Consider the following 22798-nt stretch of genomic DNA (forward strand, 5'->3'; position numbering starts at 1 on the left):
TTTTTATTAAAAAGCACTTTGGTAATGTCAGGGAGAGGAGTCACTACCTAAGCCAATATGTGTCTACAGCACATGGATGTCTGAGAAATGTGGCTGCTGGCAAGATGCTCAAAATCGCTGGTGAACCTTGAGGATTCAGTACATTTCTCATGAGTTAACTGGAACAGCTTCAGATAAGAATATTGCCGTAGACATCTGAAAAAAAAAAACGTCTGGAAGCTGTGAATCAATTAAAATAACTAAATGAAATTGAACAGAATAAATCAGATGTTTCCCACTAATCAACAGCTTCACTGACCGGACAAACAGAATGCAGAATAACGACTATATACCAAGCAGGATGAGCTAGATTATGATTAATTACTGTAAATTATTTACCACTAGAAAGGCCAACCTGCCACCTGCTGACTGCTGATATAACTTCAGGTTTTTATTGATGCTTTTCAACTTCTAACACACAAAACTGCAGCATCAAGTTGCCTGGAAATGTCTCAGTCGCCTGACATGATCACTGCAGTGCTGTTCTCTGAAAACGCAAGGGATTATGGGTATCAGGAGACAGTTGCAGAGGCATGTAGGACTGCTGGACTGATGCTTATATGACATTTTTATTTTCCTCACCAGTCCCAACTGGCAGGAACAGCAAAAGAGGAAACATACAAGATCATAAAGTAAAATGTATAGAAATTTGAATGGGGTTTGGCTTGATCCTGTGACTGCACTGACATCCTGCACCTTTTAAAATCTCCTGTATGGAAGACAAATGCAAGTATGTCAGCCTTTAACACCTCGGTGGCCTTTCTAGTGGTAAACTCATCGTAGATCTGAACAGCAGAAGGTGTTGAACTTCACAAACAGTGAGAGGAAAGAGGAAGGAACAGGAAGCCGAGGTTCTGGGGAGGGAGGAGACTCCATAACAGATTAACCAGTCAGGATTCTGTTTTTTCAAACCTGACAGCAGACAGGAAGAGGAAGCGTGCGGGGGGAGGCTCTTAGTCGGAGAAGAGGCTGGCGAAGGACTGTCGGAGGCTGCGGATGGTCTCAGCTTTGGCCTCGTCGTCCGTCAGGCTTCCTCGTAACGTCTCTGTGAAGGTGTTGGTCAGCGACTGGGATTTGCTGAGTGGAAAACAGAACGGTAGTTTAGTTCACAATGTTTCCACCATGGTGTGGCACCAGTGGGACCCCAGCGTGGACTCACTTCAGCTGTGGCGACTGTTTCTGGGCTCCAGGTCCGGAGGGGGCGGGGATGGGACCAGGCTGGAAGGCCTGGCTGGGTGAGGTGGTGGCTGAGCGGGCTCGCTGAGGTGAACCCTGGGCCGACTGGGAGGGAGAGGCGGAGGCGGAGCGGTGTCCCCCTGCAGCAGGTACACACACACGACATGCACATTAGTCATTTTACTCCACCATAAGACTGCTGCAGACTGAACTCTGTGGCAGTAAGGTGTCTCCTACCTCGTCTGGGCTGTGTGGTCTGTGGATGAAGGCATACAGAGACGTTATAAGACATCAGAAATACAGCTGGAGAGGTCAAACATCTGTCAAATAAGAAGAAACCTCCCCTCCTAAAACACAAGTGTCTGATAATCGCTCATTCCTGCACACTCGCTCCTCCAAGCCACAAAAATGCTTTTATTACTGACAGCGCTTCAGTCCCGCTTGGATCACAACCACATTCACACATCATGCACACCAGTGGGCTGACCAGCTGTGCTTAACCATCCTAAACATCCAAATCATCACTGGCACTTCAATAACGTGCATAAAATCAAGTGCACTGAGAGAAACAACAGAAGGGAGCCACGCTGCAAAACAACAAAAAACAGCAACAGACGTAATATCAGGTTCATACATCATCTCAAATAATGAAACACACACTACTTGGGTCATGAGGGAACGGTCTATCAGAAAAAGGGGAGAAACAAGAATGCTTGTGTTTGCAGAAGAAAAGTATCTGCGGTCATGGAGCTGGTCAGCCCACTGGGGTGCACCAAGTATAAACACGGGCGCAGTTTCTGTCTTTTAAGCATGTTGATCCAAGTGGGATCGAGGCAGGAGGTCCCTCTTCTTCATTGATTTTATTTGTTTTCATACTGATGCAGCCTTGCAGCTACGTGATGTACGCTTAGATACTCGGCTGCATCTCATAATCATTCACCCAGAAGAACTCATCAGAAATGTGGTGCGTTTAGCTGAAACCTGAAGTAAATCATCACATAATGAGCGACAAAACATGAAACAGACTTCAATCGATCGTTACATCTTCAATCTCACTTAAATCGCATAACAAACAGTGTTTCCTCTTCAGGGAGACCAGTGAACTTGTTGTTTCTCCAGCTAACAGTAATAGTAATAACAGTAAAGCACCTGAATTTATATCTGATTTCATCCTTTCTCTGTAATATAGTCTGCTCCTGCATCAGGGTTTAATCAATTTATACATTATAAGGTCCATTAAGATATTATGGTTTATAATTAGTTTAAATTAAATTACATTTTCTCCTAAATCTGGAAGTAGATTTACAGAAATCATTAATAAACCTGCAGGAACCTGAGTGGCAATAGTGATAAGTAAACATATTGATAACAGTGTAAGTGACAGTAAATAATGTTTGTTTATTATAGTATAGGAGGGATTTTATTTATATTAATAATAAAAGTATCAGACACATTAACAGTTATAGTCACAGCACTGTTATAATAAGAGGTGATATGATGATTATAACAGCAGCAGTAGTTACAGTAGTAATACTTGTAATACTAGTTAACCGTGTACATAAAGGTGATGATGTACCTTGACAGAGGAGGGCTGAGGAGTGGAAACTCCCAGCAGCACCTTGGCCATCTTGTTGATGACCAGCTCAGTGATCAGCTGTTTGTCTTCCTCCACATGCTCACCAATCAGAGGCATGGAGCTGTCCATCACCTGCAGAGCCAGAAATAATGATAACAAAAATTATTACTGCTGCTGGCTCAACATCCCAGAAATGAAACTGTATAATTCCTCCACTAGATGGCAGCATTATATTTCTCATCACCGAGGTGATCAGCGTTCAGCCCCCAGGAGATGTCAGCGCTAATGGACTCTGTGGTGTTTTGCCAGCAATGATGATTCACATCACAGACATCTCAGATAATAAAAGATATAAAACACTGTGCTGCTCATAAATACAGTTTATTGCCGGATGCACTTAGCGTGACGCTGACTTTTCTGTGTATTCCCATGCACTATCGGACTCCACAGAAAACCCCTCGTCCCGCATCTGGACCCCACAGCATCCTCCAGTCTTTAATGAGGGGGTCTGAGACCCTTCAGAGGCAGAACTGACCAAACAGGGCAGAGTGGGGTGGGACAGAATTCCTCTCTGATGTTTTCTTTGTCTTAAAAAAAATCAGCCCCTCTTCTTCTCTGATAATAAAGTAAAAGGACAAACTGTGCATGTGCAGCTTGAGATGATGTATGTGTGATGTGTCATTTTGAGGACTTGGAGGACATAAATGTGGACGGCTCCTGACCTGTTCTCCATTTAAACAGTAGATAAACTGCAAAGGTATATTTAAGCACACAAATCTCATCTGTCAAGCTGCTACGTGTCCGTTCCTCCCTCTGATGGGCAAAAGGGAACCAAAATGAGAAAGTCCAGAGAGCAGCAGATAAAATGTGACTCCATCTGTAAATATTATGTTGCCCTGGGCATGGTGACTTGGAAGGGCACAGACCACATCCACTGCCACACACAAATAATTAACCTGAAGGAAGGAGAAGGAGGAAAAAAACAACTTTCCCACTACTTGTGCTCACATGCACATGCACGTGTGCTGCAGAGCCACAGAGCTCACGGGGCTCGGAGACCCGCCGTCCTCCTCCCAGAGGACCCAAACAAACAGGCGCAGAGGAGTGTGGCTGCCAGCACCGCTGGCTCGGGCGCAGCCGTGCGGTGGAGGAGGCTGCTGCACCGCGCCCCGGCCGCGGGCTGTAAACACAGCGCTGGGCATGCATGTGCTGGTGAACACAGTGTATTGCCAAGCGTGTGAGGATGCCCTTCCAAACACCCGCACGGGTCACTGCAGGCTTCCCCTCTTCTGTGGTTACAGCTGCTTTTATTAGCAGCATCCATCTAATGAAATTAAAGATACTCCAACTGAGTCCAAGTCATGTGCTGTGATGTTTTGTTGGACTGAAACCTCGACACCTTTGACAGTAAAACACACTAATGATGTACATACAGACTCAGCAGCCACAGACCTGCTGTCACTACTGCTACACTCTAAAAGAGAAACTAAAAAGTTGCTCCACACCATTAGGAACACAGAATATACACGTCTATCTATAATATAGACGTCCACACATCTATAATATAGACGACCACAGAGCCATGCAGTATCTACTGGGGCTACAGCAAACTGTTATTCTTCATTATTGATTAATCTGTCTAATTGTTTAGCCAATAAAACCCCAATTACAAGCTCTGCGAGCCCAAAGCCCTGAAGAGACCCTTCACTTTAACTGAGCAGTGTTACACATCCCAATGATATTCCATTTAAATATCTATAACACAGAAAAGCAGTGAACCCTCACATACAAGGAGCTGGAACGTGAGAACATTTGTTATTTTAACTGTTTCACCCCTGAAACAGTTAAGTGTAATTGACCATTAGCTTGTTTGTCCAATCAGCTTGGCGACCATCACCAAGCACCTGAGGCCCCAAAGCTTTGGTTTCCTCCTCATATGGATTTAACATCATGTATTTATCTTCTCTAAGGTGTAAATGTTAGCATATCCAGCTAACTACCTACAGCAGTAGCTAAGCACGACTTCCAAGGCCAAGGAGCTCATCGTTGTTTAACTACATTGGTTTAAAAAGCCCTGTTTTACTACTAGCACATCCTCAAAGCCTTCTCCATCTTTTATATCCTCAGCAGACAGTATAAATGTTCCATCCAATAAAACACGACACAGATCTTGGTTAGACTGAGCCAAGATCAAGTCTCAGTCAGGTCCCTTCCTGATGTTAAATCTAACGTCATGTTTCATGTGGAAACACGTCAAAGCCACAAAGCAAAATTAAAATCTTGTTTCGTACATTCTTGGATAAAATGAATCCAGAGCATTAAAAGCATCTACATTCGGACTGTTCTTCTTTTCTTTGTTTTCCAGACTGGTTTCAGATCCGACCTTTACAGTTCACACTGTTCCACTCAGAAGGAGCCCTCCCCTCCTCCTCCTCTTGGCGAGGGTTTGGCGGTGAGGTGGGGCGTGGCACCGTGTTTTGGCCAGTTGAGTCATTACCACAGGGGACTGAGCAGAGGCCTGGCAAGCGACCGCCAGGCCCCACTTCAAAAGGCGTGCGGTGGCAGGCAGAGCCGGGATCCACCCTGCTGATTTATTAGGATACAGAGTCATCTAGCAGAAGCCTTTTCTGCACTGGAACACGGAGGTGTTATTCTGCACTTTTATGAAGCTGCACGGCGTTCTGTCTGCACAAAATGCTCTGCTGCACGGGAACGTTTACGGAGCACGACATGTGAAATGTGCTCTCTCAAAAATATGCTGCTGCTGCTGCTGCTGCTGCTGCTGCTGCAGGGCAGGGACGGTCAGAGGGTGGCGCTTTCTTGAGAAAACAACTGTAGCTTTAAGATAACATCACTTGCGTCCCTCCCTCTTGCTATCTTAATGATTTGAATGAAGTTAAAGGTAAAAAAAACATTTCATGACACTGAGTCATTCGGTCCAGTCAAATCATGCCACACAATTTGTCGGGCCAAGTCAGGATTAATATCATGCGGCAAATAAATAACACAGAATGCCAGATCATGTTTCACTTGCCATCAAGCCACGTTCTATTATGATGTGTTATACCAGAGTACGGAGATTATATATCTATCTATCTATACCTGGAAAGTATATATAAAGTATGATGTAATTGTCTTTATGTTAAAATAAATGTATAAACTCTGATATCTTGTTTCCCCCACAGCTCTCTTGAGGCCTCATGCAGACATGGTGTGATCTCTGATTAATGATGGCCCACTACACCACTACAAGATGCTTCCTGCTTCTGCTTCTATGAGTTTTCTCCTGTGCGGTCTATGTTTCACCCCCGTTATGTAATCTGTTGTGAATATGGCTAAAATCATGTGTCATATTGTCACGTCATGTGTCGTATAGTTGTGTTGTAGGATTCCTCTCAGGCCCTTTAACGTTACGCTGTGAGTTATGATGCTGTGGGAGACCACGTCCGATATCTGGGCACTTTCTCAGAGATTCAACCCGAAGCTGGAGTTTAATTCCAGCCGCAGTAAACTGTTAATGAAGCCTCTCAGCCGCTCGTTACTTTTCATTAAGGAGAGGTGTCATGGCTGATGTCTTTGCCTGGAACAAAAACAGATTCCCACTGTGTTGGACGGACAGCTCTTCCCTGTTGTGGTTAATTAAATTCCATCACGCTGAAGGGGGAGAGAGAGAAAGCGAGATAGAGAGGAGGAAGGAGGAGGAGGAAGGAGGAGGAGGAAGGAGGAGGAGGAGGAGGAGGAAGTGTAACTGGTCAGAGAACATTGTTACCCGACTGTGTCACTGCTCTCTCTGTGCAAACAGTCCGGCTCTGAGGCCGCACATCTCTGGGGAGCCGGTAGATATTTCCTGAGATAGTTTAAGTTTTAAAAAAAGACGCTTGTGTTCTCACGGCGGACCTCACCCAGTGTATAGATAGAGACGGGCGTGATGTCATGGTCTCAACCTAAATATGGGCTCTTCAGACGTCCCAGACCGGCCTGTTTCCTCAGATGTGAAGACATAGGGGACCGTTCTAAAAACAAACCTGATTACAGATGATACAGCTATTCGCCTCCTGCTTCCCTCCTGGGTATTATCCTTAAAGGAACACATATCACCCCCCCACATAGGGTATCATGAGGACTTTCACCTCGCTACCGGTCGTCCACTTCAGCTCCCGATTTACTGTTTTGCAGCGATAACAGGACCGAACCTGCTTGACACTGAGGTGTCCTCCTTTTGAGAGAAAGCAGGTCATGCCCTTTACTCAAATCTCAACCGTTGTTGTATGTTGTAAGTAGAAATTGGTCTCTGTGACACGTCTATGATGTTTTCCTTCCTGTAAAATTGTTGAAAAAATGGCAGGTAGAAAAAGAAAAATGTAAGAAGAAAGTATAAAAACCTGCTGCTTCTGGTGCTTAGCTGATCTGTGGCCACTAGGGGGCAGTGGGAAGATAAGATAAGATAAGATGCTCCTTTATTAGTGTGTATATATATATATACACACACATACATATATACATACACAGGACTATATATACATATAAGTCAGAGGAAGCATAACAATAGAAACAATATGATAAACATAGAGGGAATATAGAAGAAGGGGAGATATTAGAAAGTAGTGCACACTGGAAAGTGGGGTAAAAAGATGAATAAATAAATTGCACATTAGTGAACATTATAGTGCCGTTATTGACAGTTTTGGTGCAGTGTGGTCTGCTGGGAGATATCCAAACATGTGACATCTCCTCCGGTGAGACAGAGCAACATTAGCCTTTTATGGTGCAGGCATGTGTTGCATTGTCACTTTCAAATAAAATAAAGTAAAAAAGTTCTCCAAACTGCATCTATGAACAACCTCACTTTAAAAAAATCCAAACTATCCCTTTAACCCAATCAGTGTCACCCACATGTTTATCCCATTTAAGGCTACAACCTGCGTCAGGTCATTTTATTTGTTTGGAGCACCTAGAAAACCAAACTTTACCAGCAGACTGAAAATAAACGGTGTTAGTCGCTGCAGTGAGCCGACCGCTGCCTCCTGATGTTGTTTTCATTCTCCTGTGTGTGTTTGGTCTACAGACTAATCATCAAGGCTCTGACGATCACATACCATCAAGTCTGGCCTCACCCTTCCCTGTTGACTTTCACCAAAAAAAAAAAACACCATCAGCGTGGAAGGAGGCTCACTCCAAGGTGACGTCTCCACTGGATTGACTAAGAGCCGGTGCACAGCTGATTGGTGGAGATAAAATGTAAAGTGATTTTCCACTGACGTTGCTCTGAAAAACAAACTGACCTCGATGATATAGTCGTTGCCGTCTTTTCCGTGGACGGCCTTCACCGCACAGATGTCTAGGCCGCCAAACATGTCGGAGCAGGAGTCCACCCACAGCCGATATCTGGAACACAGCGACACCAGTGACCGACAAACCCAATCATCCCCGGAGACGTCACTGAGGCGGGCTCAGACTACGTCCTGAAATGTATCTCTAAGCCAGCTCACCTGTCCGTCATTGCGACCTGCTCCAGCATGGCGGAGCCTGTGTTCGCCTTCCAGTTCCCAGAAATGGACGTTCTCCTGCAAAGCAGCGAAAAAACAGCAACAGATGAGTCGTGCTGGAAGGCTACGACGCTCCACCAAGACTTAGTCACTCACATCTCCCATGGCTGCCATCCACACCTACATGATGTGTGTGTCAGAGCTTTCGTGGTGAAGGGAAAACCAGATGAGATAAGGCTTGGCCGCTCTGCTGCTCTGCTTTTGGTCAAGTAATTGTTCAGATACTTGAAAGTTGAAGAGGGTGTTCACTTTGTTGTTGAACGCTCGGCTGAATTTACAGACCGAGGTCTCTTGCTTTCAAAGGGGTGTGTGGGTTTGAAGAGGAAATGGGCCCATGACTTCCTAGAATCTAGGTACAAAGCTATTCGTCATTCTTTTTAATCTGTAAACCGTAACCGTGAAAGCTAATAGGTTTTCCCAGCAGAAGAGGCCGTCTGCAACATTTTCCAGGATCTTTAAGATAGTAATATCAAAGTTTATGGTGTTTTTTGGCAAAATATAAACCAGTAGTTGGCAAAAGGTGGCTTAGAAATAATAAGTAAAAGTTTTAGAGAATAATTTACCTGCACACACACACACGACATAACAGCAAACTCATTTTCTGTCACTAGCCTTCAACCAAGGCTGCATGTTACCTGTGATTACTGGCCCTGTTTCCCTGCATCATCCCTTTACTACTATCTACTTTAGTGCACTCACATCACGGCTGTCAAAGACACCTGCGTGTCGTCATCCATCATCTTCTACAGTTTCCCTCGTCTGCAACGTAGGTTTAAGTGATCCGACACAAAGGCCAGAATTTGTTGTTGAATGTTTTCAACTTGAAGACTCATCAGAGATCTAAGAGATGATTGTGAATAAACTAAAGCGTGCATCACAACCTCAGTGCAGAGAAATACTGCAGCAGATTGCAGGTGGCGTCTTTAACATTTCAGTGTGATGCTGGCTGAAGTGATGTTTCCCTTCAATTTAACATTTGTTAGACTTTTTTTCAATGATATAATCAAACAATCGTTTGCTTGTGCTGAAGAGTTCTGGTTCAGTTCCTCTGTGAGTTGCTGTGGCTCCATAGTTCATGGAACTACACTCTGTCCTGTCCTGTCTAACCACAGTTTAAATGCTGGTTGTGGATTTCCCACTCTGACAAGAACACTGAAGATATTGTCCCAAAATGAACCCCTAACCCTTCTGTCAAATGTGTGATGGCGGTGCTGGGACCCGTCTTACATGTAGGCCTTGTAGTTGTTGCCGATCTTCTGGATGCGGATGTCGTACTTGGACTGAACGTAGGGCTCGGTGGTGGCGTAGGTCCCGGCCAGAGCCACCACGCTGGTGATGTCCTGGAAGTCCTGTTGGTTTTCAACTTTGATCTGCGGGAGAGACGCCGCTCGTTAGTGGGCGGCTAATTAAGAAGACCGCCGTCAAAGCCGGCAGCGGCCGCTTAGGATCCCACAGGAATCTCACACTTGTACAGTGGCGGGATAATGAAGGGTCCCTGCATGGAAACATCGCCAGAGGAGGCTTTGAACTGCGTCACCTCACTCACACATCACACATCAAGTGATTAAACTGTAGACACAGACTGACGGGAAATGACGCAATGGGAACTCATCAACACAAAACATGACTTTTTACTCTAACTTGTAGGTAATTAGGTAAAAATGAGGTGTGACACAGTAAGATAACTACTAGTTGCCCTTCAGTGGAAAGTCTGCAAGAAGAGTCTTTTGATTTGATTCGACTTATTAGAAGGAAACACCATTTCTGCCTTATGTTAACATAAAAGAAAAAGTCAGGACGACACAAAAAAAGGCGTATTTCCATTGTGATTCTTTTGGGAAAGAGGCGTTTGCAAAAAATGACAGCAGTCATTCATCAAAAACAATAATACAAAACACTCAACAAGTTATTGACTCGATGAACAACGTCAGCACTACCTCAGTGCTTCCTTAGTACCTTAGCCAATAGGGCCCCATCGTCAACACAGACCTGAGATAAAAACTCAATATTAATAGTTAATTCACCTCAGCTGATCACATGCACGTCTGTCCGTGATAAAAACACATACAGCAGAAAATAAAACTAAGGAAAGACACCCTGTTCACAGACTGTTCGTTCCCTCTGAGCCAGTTTCAAACCTCCCAGGACGCTTGATGATTGATGATCTTAAGATTTCCTGGCAAACTATTCCACAGATTTGATGCAATGTACAAAAACGTTTCCTTCCTCAGATTATTCTCAAACCTGGGCGGCACGAAGACGGTAGAACTGCTCCTGGTGGGACAGCTGTGGACATCCCTCCGCTGGATCAAATGATTTTTAGGGTATTGCAGGACAACACCGTGCCCAGTCTAAATATAAATGCACCTCAACTCTACCTGAGAGGCTCTTTCCTGCACTCTCTTTTTATTTACCTTGTTTTTAAGGTATGAAGATATTCCACTAGTCCCAATAAGGCTGGACAACAGCCCCAGACTGGGTCACCTGTGTCCACAAATCTAAAAATTCAGGCTAAGAAGCGTCCTTGGTGAGCACCTTCTCAGCCTGGCTGCTTCCTGACGATGTCTATCCTTAGCAGCAGCAAACAGCTTTAACACCAGGGGACCTTTTCAACGTTATCTTGGATACGAACGTTCTCATTGTCGTCTTCACTACAATCACCTGTCAGTTAAAAAGCCTTATTCAACTATGATGCACAGATTTATGAGGTGACGTCCCATCAGGTCGTGGGAAATGGGGCATCTTGGCAGACAAACTCATTAATCAGCAACTTTAACTGTCAGAGCTCAGCGTCTAAGACACAAACTGATTCAGTCCAGAGCTTCAGCTCACTTATCACCTTCCCTCTCACTGGTGTCGTCACAGGTCTGCACGGTGGAAACGGACGTCCTGGTTCTTCCTCCAGGAATTCAACTGTTCTGCTCCTCTGAGGGCGAATTTAACTTGATATGATTTGGAAATGTAGTTGCAATCGTGCCAGACATTACATAAATTCAAATCAAAAAATCAATATGGAGAAACGAACGCAAAGCGCAAATGGAAGTGATGCACCATCATCAGTTTGCGAGGTGTTAGGAAACAGTTTCATAACGTGTTTATGAGGTTTACGTCTAGTGCACTTTCACACACAAGCAAATCTTAAATAGAAATACAAATTATCTGGGTGGAACAAACAGAAATCCCAAAGGAGCTTTTAACAAATGACGCAACCCTCGCCAAGAGATGAGCAAGAGGACTGACAGTGGGAAAACAAATAAAGCAAAACAAGAGCGAAGAATTGCACCAAAACAATGAAAGCAGATTTAAACGTTTAAAAGAAGGCTGAGAAACTTTGATGTTTACTGCAGCCCAATAAACAATCTTGTTACTTTGATGGGTAATAAAATGAAATCGCTTGTTGGACGCCACATAAAAAAGCTCGTTCTATTGCAACTACAACTATTAGTCACTCCAGTGGGCTCAGAGGCAGAGCAAATATCTTTAATTTTTCAGGCCGATAGAAGCACATGTCAGATGAAGGGAATTTATAATTCTCTGAGACTTTAAGCCAACAACAGTAACACAGCACACATTCTGCTTTTAGGGGAAACGACTGATGGTGTTGGTCTTTATGTTGTTCACTATCTGATTAATTTGGAGTTTAGATGTGACTGATGTTATCTAAGTCAGTTTGCTGATGATAAAACCTTTCTACACTCGTCATATGTCTCATTAAAGGGTCCATACTGTGTAAAACACACTTTTTAATGTCTTTTCAACATGAATATGAGTCGATGGTATGTCTTTTTGTCTGTTCACCATTGTAATATGAGGCTAAAAACATTAAATCAAATGTAAATATGTTCTAGTAGGACCTCCAAATACAAGTATGTGAGCACAAAATGGGAGCTTTAACAAGTCAATCTATCATGGAGGCAAAACAGGAAGTAAACACACAATATTTATTCAAATATTCACTTGTGACATGCTAAAATCTAGTGTAACAGTAAAGTGTAACAAAACAAACCCAGCTATATCAGTTACAAAGAAATATCTAAATAAAGTTTGCTTAAATGAGCTAATATTAGCCACCATTAGCTTCTGGTCATACCAGACCGATTCAGGCTGCAGCAGCAACATCTGTGAGTGTGTTGAGGTAAGAAAAGGTTTGTTTTAACACCAATGAATTCAGCGTTTCAACAATTTTTTAATGTTGGATTGCAATTGGTGCTTTAATAAAGTCGTTCCAGAGGTCAGAGAGAAACAAAACAGCAATTCTTTTTCTTTTTTGCTTCTTTTTTTTGCCTTTAATCGAGGTGTGTCTTTGTTTATTGTCTATCATATCATCTTATGGAGTCTGTAAATGTACGTGTGCACGTTAGCTGTAATGTAAATGTGTGCATTCAGCTTCTTTCATGCTGTGAGTGTCGCTAACAGAGTGACGGAGGCGTTGAGACTGGCCACCGAAAACCTGCCGGTTCCCAGTAAGCGGGCAGAAGTTGAAACAACAAAAATCAAGTCAGTGCGGGGAAGTGACTCACAGTTCACATCATGGCTCCAGAGGTAGAACCTGATAGTCAGCGGCAGGTCCAGCTCTGAGCTGCAGGCACGCAAATTCATCCAGAGAATTACGCAATTCCTCTGAGAAGCTAAACAAGCCGTGATGATGCAAACAGAAAGTGGAAAGGTAAGCCAGAGAAGGTGAAACACTGGCACAGAGATGAAGAACGACGCCTGGTGGAAAAAGTCATGTCACAGTAGTCATTGTCCAGAATAAACGACACGCTGTACTAGTTAAAAATAAAGAGTCTGACTCATTAAAAAGCAGGTAATGGGAAAAGTGGGTATGAATGTTGTCAACAATCAGTAATGTTTGTCACATTAAAAAGGCTAAATACAAAATTTAACATGTATAACCTATTAAAATAGATATAAAAACATTATCAGCAGCTAACTTTAGAAGCTCACACTGTTTTTAAGCCCTTTAAGTTACATCCCTCCTTCTTTCTCACCACATATACAGTATGGACGTCAGAGGACATCGGGAGTGAATCACAGGTAAAACACCACGTCCTGAACAGACGGGGCTGTTTTCTGGGAATAAAAGACCACAATTCCCTCAAACACAGACTCTGGTCAGAAGTGGTTTTAACAGCGTGACGGCACATTGAATTTCTTTGTCATCTGTCTCAAGGAGATGAAAAGAACGTCTCCTGGTGAGATAATGTTTATTGTTGTTTACCTTTGGATTGGATTGGACCATTTGATTGTTCATGTGTGACATGATAAAACCTATGGTACCTTCAAATGGAGTTATGTTAAGAGTCCTTATAGACGCCGCCCCCCTCTCAGGACTTTAAGATGCTATCAGAAATGTATTTAACATATTGTAATTTCAGTTATATGGATTTGATATCTGTGGAAAATGTTGATTCTTGCTACAGACTCACATTTCCTGCATTAATGTTACCTCACCTGCTTGTTAGCTAGCTACATCGTTAGCCTCCATGGCTACAAGAACGCCGACAGGCACTCAGTCTTTTGGCATCTATGTTGTCGAGCAACGTTAACCGCTTGAACGCCGAGCACATCACTTACACCACTTCCCATATCATAATGACATTATAATAATAAATAATATAAAGTCACTGCAGCAATCGGCGGCCATTGTTGTACTTTATCCTGCTTATTGCACGACTTCATACTAAAGAAATCAACTATCTGACTCAAAATACTAACTTAAAATTGATTTTATTGATTTAAAAATGATTTACGATGCCGTCTGTAGCAACAGTCTGCTTTACACATATAAAAGACCGTAGTTGTTTTATTGTCTTTTATTTTTTTTTTATTGTCTCTTTTATGTAGTTTCAGAGGTTAGGTAGTTAGCTTTAAGTGCTTTAATTTCAGAATAAACTTGCTTTGGAAAGAAATTAGTGGCTCACAGTGGAAAATGCAGAGTAGTTCTCTCATTTAACTTTACAACTATAATGTTAATGGCCCAAATTTAACATGATCACTTTAAGTTATGGTTGATGTAATGTTGTTTAGGGAGTGTTTGGGTCAGTAAATGTGATATTAGCGAGCTAGAAAATGCAAAGTCATCTTCTTTGATCCACTTACAACATGATTACGGGTTTCTGTGAAAAGCAAACCAAACCAGGAACGGCAGCATGTTCCCGTCCGTTCTCAGAGCTCTGTGAGGTCTGAGGGGTTAAACGAGGTCCTGCTCTAAACGAGGGCCTGCCAAGTTCCCCTCCAGCCTTATGGGAAATTCTATAGCACGTCTGAGCAGGAAACCAAACCCATCCAGACAGACGAGGGCCGAGGACATATAGGAAGTGTCTCCCTCTGTGAATCCAAATAACTGGCGGGAGAGAGATCCGTATTCAGGAGAGTCAGTGTGGGAAATTACTTATTGCTGTGTGAATTGTGCAGCTCCATGTCTTTAAATAAACATATTACAAAAAGCTAAATCCATTTGGGAAGCGTGTGCAATAAACAAAGCTGACAGACATCAGTCTACAGTTATCTCCCTGCAGAGGTCACCTCTAATCGGCCAGACTGTTGTGTCTGAAGACAACATCAGAAGTGAAACTAGCAGTGAACTGTATCAGACCGTATCAGTGTGTTTGTGTGCTCTTCTGCCATTGGGCATAAAGCAGGAACACACTTTACAGCCTGATTGTAGCTGTGATTTGGCCGTCATGTCTGATTTTAAAGATGGCAAAGAGACCGCGCTGGCGTGCACAAAGCTAGAACAGACAGCTGGGGGTTTAGCTTGAGGTTTACGATCTCTTGCCTCCTGTCTGAACCTCAGACCAGACAAAACTGTCCTGATAATATCACATGTTTGATTTGCATGACTGCAATCTAGACAAATCTGAGTGTGAGCGCTTAATCTGAGTAGGCAGAAGTGGAAATCTGAATTTGTCAGCTGTTGCAAGCGTGACGCTGAGTCTTCTAGTGACTTAAAGAAAGAAGTGAATAAGCATCTTTTCAGAAATGTGGCCAGACTTTAAAGATGGAACCTCCTGATTTGTGAATTTCTAACCTTGAACCCAGTTTTCATTTGTTTTTATGCAAAGGATTCGATTCAGGGTTAAATACCAATACATTAATACATCTAATGTCAATATTATACCTCAGTTCAGTGTTTAATTTGAAACTTCTGGCTCTGGCAAAGATAAAAGAACAAAATTAACTTGAGTGAGTGTTTTTGTAGGTGTCACAGAACTCACCTTTCCCATGCCAGCGTAGGCGTGTCCCATCTTGACCACCACAGGGTAGGACGGGGTTGTGACCTGCAGACAGGAACAGCATCAGATTATAGGCCGGTGTAATAACCTTGATCTTTGCTTCGCGGGTTGGGGGGTGGTGGAGTTTGGATTTGTTTTCTTGGTATCTAAATAGAAAAGGACACAGTTCCCCAGACACAAACTGGGCTGAAGGTCAGGTTCTGAATGCACTTTTTCACTTTGAGAAGCGGAGACACTGAGGCCAAAACAGGCATCCTGTAAACATGCTTGCGTGCATACTGACATATTATCACCCTATAAAGTTAATGTGCTAGCAAACTGCTAATTATACACACACCCAGCAGATGTGGAGCAAATAAATCTTTCATTTTGACTTTCTCTGGCCACCTGATGAATGCAAGTCTAATATTCACTCTTTGCTCAGTGCTGTTTTTGTCCTGAGGGAAATATGTCACTAACTTGTAAGTGTGTGTTTGGTAGCGTACAGTTGGTTTATCAGAGTTTTTGTGCTGAAAACTGTGTACAATTTCTAAAAAAACAGACATTAATGAGAGAATGAATGAATCAAAACAGTGAATTTGGAGGTAAAAAAACCTGAGCGATGCTAAAATGCTCCATAATCCTGGTGATAATAAACCTTTCACATCATGAAAAAGACATTTTCAACCTGAAAATATTGATTATTGCACCTTTAAACATCAATGTCACTGCACGTGTGCTGGAAACAGAGTGAGAAAGAGGGATTAAAATGCACTTTGAGGCTGCTTTAACCTCAAGATTATACATGACATGAATAACAGTTGGATTGTTGGTGTCAACTGTTTGGAAAAGGACGTCCCACTAACTAGGAAACATTCAGTGTTCTGTACTAAATATACAGTAAGACAGACATGTGGTGAGCACCACATTGAGACGCAAACCAAAAGCGGAAAAATATTTCCTTTGCAAGTGATTTGGATGTGTACATGAAGTGTCCAGAGCCGTGGCCTTGTACAGAAGCTCAACCTAAAGCTGCCCCGTTTAGGAGCTCGAGTCGGAAGAATGTTGGTTTATTTCACAAAAGAGGGAGGTTCGGGGAAGCTTGGGTGGAAGACCACAGCTCATTGGGATGGGTTTGGATAAACCAGACAGACCGCAAACATGCTATTTCTCATAGTTTGTAGAAGTAAAGTGGATGAAACATCAACAGATTACTTCAAACCTCCCTTCAAACGCCCTTCCATAAATCCACCGATATGATTGTAAATGAGATGTAATCTAAGAGGGACTTTTCCAGTTTGAGCGGAGAGTTGTGTAACTGCTGGTTAACAGCAATTACCACGAAGAACAAACAGTACTTTTGTGATCATTTATTGATGTTTGAGTACAAATACTGCACATACACGCCTTTATATTCACCCCAAATTACCGCGGAGCTTTGTGCGAAAAGAAGTGATTTAGACAGGATGTGACCAGCGCTTCACACACCCACAATGCTTTGAGGCACGTAGACGTTAGAGTGTTACTGTACGGTGATTATCTCCGTGGGCACCTCCATGTGAAGCCCACAATCAAATAAACATGATAAGAGAACGTGTTCAGGCCAGAGGCACAAGGCCAGGCGGAGATATCAGCTCAGACCCGTGGCGAGGAAGGGAACGCCTAAACAGCTTCTATCACTTCATCCAAATCCTCCCCGACAGTTGACGGGACGGCACATCCTAACGTTGCTGTCAGCTTGATTTGGGCAGAGCCTTGAAGAGACACCGAGCTGCTCGAGGGCGTGAGCGCCGCTGCTGCTGACAGCTGTTCTGACAGTGCAGGCCAGGCCGACACGCTGCCAAGATAAAGTGTTCTCTAATTGTCTCCATTATCACTTCACAAGTGCCAGAATACAGACGGAAGGTGAGACTGTATGTGGAGGTCCAGTTTGTAATTCACTCTCTGTCACTGTACTGCACGTAGGAAGCATTTAGGGAAGTGAGGAAAATGAAAGAACACACATTTAATTACAACTAATTCAAACTGAACCATTAAAATACTGGTACAGTGTGATTCAGATAGTAATAATAATAATATACATTTATGTATATTACCTCCATATACAGCAGTTTTCATTGTTAGTGGCGGAGTCCGCCATTACCGTACAGGATCTAAATTGCTTTCACATATACAGAGGACGGAGATATTTCGGATTACAACTTTATTATACTGTCCCTCAGTTTTGGGGAGGTTTTGACATGGCTGGACTACTAAGGAGGCAATTTGGGCAACTGGGTCCAGGATCTCCAGGAGCCCTGAGGAACTCCAGGTTTACTTTTGAGCTAACTTGATTGAAAATGTGTTTGGGAATTTGCACAAATAAGCACAGTATCAACATGATAAGGCCCTTCAGGTGGGTACTGAGTGAGGCCCTGTTTTGGGGTGTTTCCACACCTGTAGTTTGTTGCTCTGGTCTGAATTAGGGACCAGTGTCCAAGGTGTTGGTCCGGTTGTTTTGGTCATTCTTGCTCCAGGGTTCGATTCAACCAAACTAAACAAGTCTGGTGGGAAAACACACTTGAAGAAGCTGTTTCAAAACCTGCTTTTATGTGCCTACATGTTGCATATCCTCCAGTTTAGTTAAATTACCACACAGTAAATCCAGGGTCAGGAAATATAGTCTGATTAGGGGCCCATCATGGTGTTTGATGGGGTTTTGGCCTGTTTTGGGTCGACAGCATGGAACTCAAAGCACTTTTTAACAGCAATTCTCCAATTTCACAACAAAAAAAAAGCAGGATGATGCTCCTGAATACATCCACAGGAAAAACTAAGAAGGTTTTTAAGGACAAGCAGTGAGATTTTCTTAAGTGGCACAGTCATTTACCAAACCTCAATCAAAGCGATCATGTTTTTCAATGCTGAAGACCAGAAGGTAGCTGGAAAGTCTGCAAAAGTCTGCAGCTAAATAATAAAAAACACCATATGACAGCTGTTATTAGTAGGAATTAAGTTAGTTTCATTTCTTACAACAAGTTTTTTATTTTATTTAAAGTATCCTAAATGAGGCCAGTCAGAGGTACAAGTCTTTTATAGCTATTACACGTGTGTGTTACATGACGAGCGATACGATGGCTGAGGTTTAGCAAGTATCTGCTGGAGGGAGTGTTTTGGGTTGCAAGGGGCTGTAGCCACCCACTCTGTCTGGACATGTTCCTCCCAGTCGTTCCCATCAGTGTGGCAATGACGGCAGACGCTGAACATGTTTGGGGAGAGACGACCACATCCTCCGACCCTGATGAAACCGGAGCGTCAGACGGAGACGTGCGCTCACTCTGGTTTTGTGACTCTCACGCCACAAAAAATGCAAAGTCACTGATCAATACTGGAGACGAAGAACCACTGTTCTCAGTTAAAGAACATTTAACATTAATTATATCACACGTAAAGTAATCCCTGATGTTCTGACACCATATGAGCCAGGCTGCCTGCAGGTTGCTGCTATCAGGATTCCAGATTCGCAGACTTTACAACAAAATCGCCTCTAATTTGCTTAATTCTGAACCGATTTTCATGGAATTTGGTTTGTTAAAAATGTGAAAAATTGAAAATGATACTGCCAGTCAGTTCAGTTATATAGCACTGAAAAATCACATATATTATAGCATTGTTTTATGGATTATAGTATGGTTTTATTATATTATACGTGATATTGTGTTATTATATTATAGTATTAAAGCTCACTGGATGTTCTTTGCTTAACTGGAGTCAAAAAATGCAAAAACAAATAATCTTGTCTATTTTATGAATGAATCATTTAAACTATAAATACAATAACAGGCAACTAGGTGGCTTTATAACAATATAACAGACATAAACTCGCAAAAGCTGTAATTCTAACTATCTTACATTTGATGTTGCCTGTTCAGAGATTGCAGCGTGCATGTCTCACAGATATTTTGTTCTCAGGGTCGACGTCATTTCATTAGAAAGTCAGTGAAGGTCTATAAACGCTCGCTAAGCTAGTGACATCGCTTGTTTTCAGTTAGCAGGCTTGTTAGATTGGACACTAAAGAAACAAAACAGCAAGTTCATTCAGTTTATTCAGAAGATGTAGCTGCTTTCCTAAAACCATTTCTCTATTGCGGAACAATTATCCACCGACAGAATAGTGTTAAAGGGTTAACAAGCTAAGCTAATAAGCTAAGATAGCGTGTCGATTGATAGCGGTGTGATTGACTGTGTCGTTAAATTTTGCTTTTTTAAATGCTGGTGTGATTAGCTGTTTAATTTAATAATATTTAATGGTGTTTAATTGCCATATTTGACCTGTATTTTATGACATGTGCCTTACGTATTTGGCATCTGCGATTAACTAATTATGTTCCTTTGCTTTGTATATTTCTCTGTTGAAGCTATAAAATAGGACAGAGCTATAAAACATTCTGCCACTGGTTTGAACTGTAGCTGAAACCTTTCCCTCAGACATAAGGGAGGCAATTTTATGGGAAAAATCTTTATTTCACCGTGATATTCTTTACAAGATTGTTCAACAAAACAAGTTTCCGTCCTTAAAGAAAAGCCTTGGTGGCCATTAGCGCCCGTGATGCTCTCAGATGTGGAAATTCTGGTTTAAAACTTCAGCTTTCTGTGTCATCCAAGCTGCACGCGCGCCACCCGGCCTTTTGTTCCCGGCAGAAATCTGTAAAAGGCATCCAGCGTGGTAAAGACGTTAAGAAGGCACATGCTAAAAAAGCTAATTATATGGTGGGCGATTTCAGCAGTCTAGGTTTTATTTCGTAACACACACAGGCTCCCTTCATTTACAGTAAATGTGCCAGACGACCGGGCCTGGCACATGATGGAAATACTTCAGGGAAGCCCGTCCACCCCCGCAGGCGTCCCCTCCCTCCGGCCGTATATATGCAAAGATTGTTGTGAGTGAGTCACGTAGGATTGTCGCTCAGGTCAGTGTCTGAGGTGAATCATGCTTCCCTCACCTCAAAACACCTTAATGTGAGATTCCAGGCCCATAAACTTTCATCAATAGTGGAGTGGAAGTTTCCAGATCCCACTGTGCACATTTAAAACACGAGGTGACCAGAAATAAAGGACTGTATCTATTACTGAAGGATCACATATTAGGATCTATCACAACAGAAAACATCCTACATTTATTCCATAAATACACACATTATATTTACATATAAATCTTTTAGCTCTGTTTTGGTCTCCACCCACACTTGGGGGAAATCTCTGGCCCTTAGCTGCTCCTCTGTGTTCACCTGCTGCTTGCTAGCACAATGTGGGAGCACAGTGGTTTTATTACAGTAAAGTGACGGCGTACAAGCAAAACAAAGAGCTGAACGTCACTAAAACGCCGCGTAGAACTGAAAGGCTGAGTTCATCACCATTGTTAATATAGAAATATTGATTATTGCGCCTTTAAAAGAAACAAACAACACTAAACTGAGACCAATTCAACTTCTTCTGCACTACTTTGAGCTGTCAAGGACCTAAATATAATCACACTAGCTCTTTTCACACAGATATCCCAAAACATGGCTTTTAAGGACAAGCTCAAGACAGCGAGGTGGAATAAGTTTCCTGCCATGAAAACAAAGTGTAAAAGGCTCTTCTGTCACAAACAGGGAGAATCTAATGTGTGTATTTCTCATATTTAATCAGAAATCCTGTTATTCTCTTCAGATTTTGTGCAATATAAAGGCACAAAAGTGGTATTTATTTCTAATTTAATTAACATAGTAAAGTAAAACAATGTATTGAACACAAAGACACACATTACCCACTAAAAAGTGTGCAGAGAGCTTCAGCTGCAGAGCAGAGGTTGAATTATTCTTCGGGGGCACATGCATTATCCAGCAAAACACATGGTGCATCCATCCTGCATTTATGATCTCTTAATTTCTATTATGGCCACTCAAACCTGCCACATCAAGGAGAAGACATGAGGCGCAATGGTTTGGGCAGACGGCGAGAGCGGGGCACCCCGACCCAGAATCCTTTTCAGGAGCCCCACCGCAGTGGGACCAAAGACGGCCTGCCCACATCAAACCCTGCCTGCGGATTAAGTGAGCCTCAAGAGACCAGTAATGTTTATCATGCAAGTTACTGACTGAACTCGTACACCTGACAGGAGAGGACCGAGCGCTGCATGGGAACGTTTGGGTTGTTGAAGACACTTTGAACCACCAACACTGTAGAGATCAGACGGGTGGGCAGTGTCCTGACTTTGATGGGAGGTGCTACAGCTACAGTATGAAGTGCAGATGAGCTTCTCCAACACATTAACCACCGAGGCTCGATCGTTTCAGCTGTCTGAACGTATGTAGAGCCAAAAATAAAATCCTTTTTGATGCCAAACAATGAACACACTTTGTTTTGTTTGTATTCCACAGCCATAAGAGCATCTGTGGACACTTGTATGCTATCAAATGGTTTCAACATGCTAATTAAAGTATGCTGTGTAATATACGTACATACACACACATACGTTTGAGCAATATTTATCTGAATAGTTCAACATATCGTGGACTGTGCTTATATGCTTCTCTTTCCAAGTGTGTGGTGCGAAGCTACGGTGGCTGACGAGGATTCACCTTCGCTTAAATAATAAGTCTGATACTCAATTTGTCACAACACAAATTTGAATTTGTGCCACCAAATTCAAGCTGACACTTTTTACTTTTTTATGTCTGTTCTGGGCCACCGTAGAAACATGACAGTGCAACATGGTGGACTTTCACCCGATTATACACGATTGAAAACATGATTAAGAATATCATATTCCATTTCTGACATTAGATCCCCCTAATTAATACACACTGAACTCTTAATCTGAAGTGACTGTAAACCACAGACTGATATTGTCTTGTTTGTGGTGTTTTATTATTTCGATGAATTAAAACAAAAGTATATATTTAGAGGAGTTGATCCTAATTCGACTTTCGAGTGAACTAAACAGCAGCAGGCAGACTGTAAACCTCCAAAACAACTTTTACATGTTTCCACGCTGACATAAGCATGACACATACAGTAGTTCCTGGATACGCGCCCATAACACACATTTACAAGTTGTCATGGTAACCCCCCCTTTGGGCTAACATCCGCCCGAAACTGCAACTAACACTAGATGCTCATTGTGTTAACGTGTACACAGTAAAAGCTGTATAGTAATTATTGTTGTGGAATTTAAGCTCATCTGGCTTCCATTAGGATCCGTCCGGGTGTATTTCCAGGAG

The 22798-nt window shown here is 42.6% G+C and overlaps 1 protein-coding gene across 1 annotated transcript in view; it reads right to left on the bottom strand.

Moving 5' to 3' along the window:
- Positions 1-992: 992 nt before the first annotated feature.
- The window catches only part of syn3 (synapsin III), an 85643-nt gene continuing 63837 nt past the window's right edge, over positions 993-22798 (bottom strand). Inside the window, exons 6-13 of the mRNA XM_070853767.1 lie at positions 15558-15620; positions 9565-9707; positions 8281-8355; positions 8074-8176; positions 2798-2923; positions 2112-2121; positions 1199-1355; positions 993-1116 (exon numbers count right to left, since the gene is read on the bottom strand). Coding sequence (XP_070709868.1) covers positions 993-1116; positions 1199-1355; positions 2112-2121; positions 2798-2923; positions 8074-8176; positions 8281-8355; positions 9565-9707; positions 15558-15620 — 801 coding nt within the window. The remainder of the gene's footprint in view (positions 1117-1198; positions 1356-2111; positions 2122-2797; positions 2924-8073; positions 8177-8280; positions 8356-9564; positions 9708-15557; positions 15621-22798) is intronic.

Source organism: Pempheris klunzingeri, chromosome 22 (genome assembly GCF_042242105.1).
Source record: "Pempheris klunzingeri isolate RE-2024b chromosome 22, fPemKlu1.hap1, whole genome shotgun sequence".
Taxonomy (NCBI): Eukaryota; Metazoa; Chordata; class Actinopteri; order Acropomatiformes; family Pempheridae; genus Pempheris; species Pempheris klunzingeri.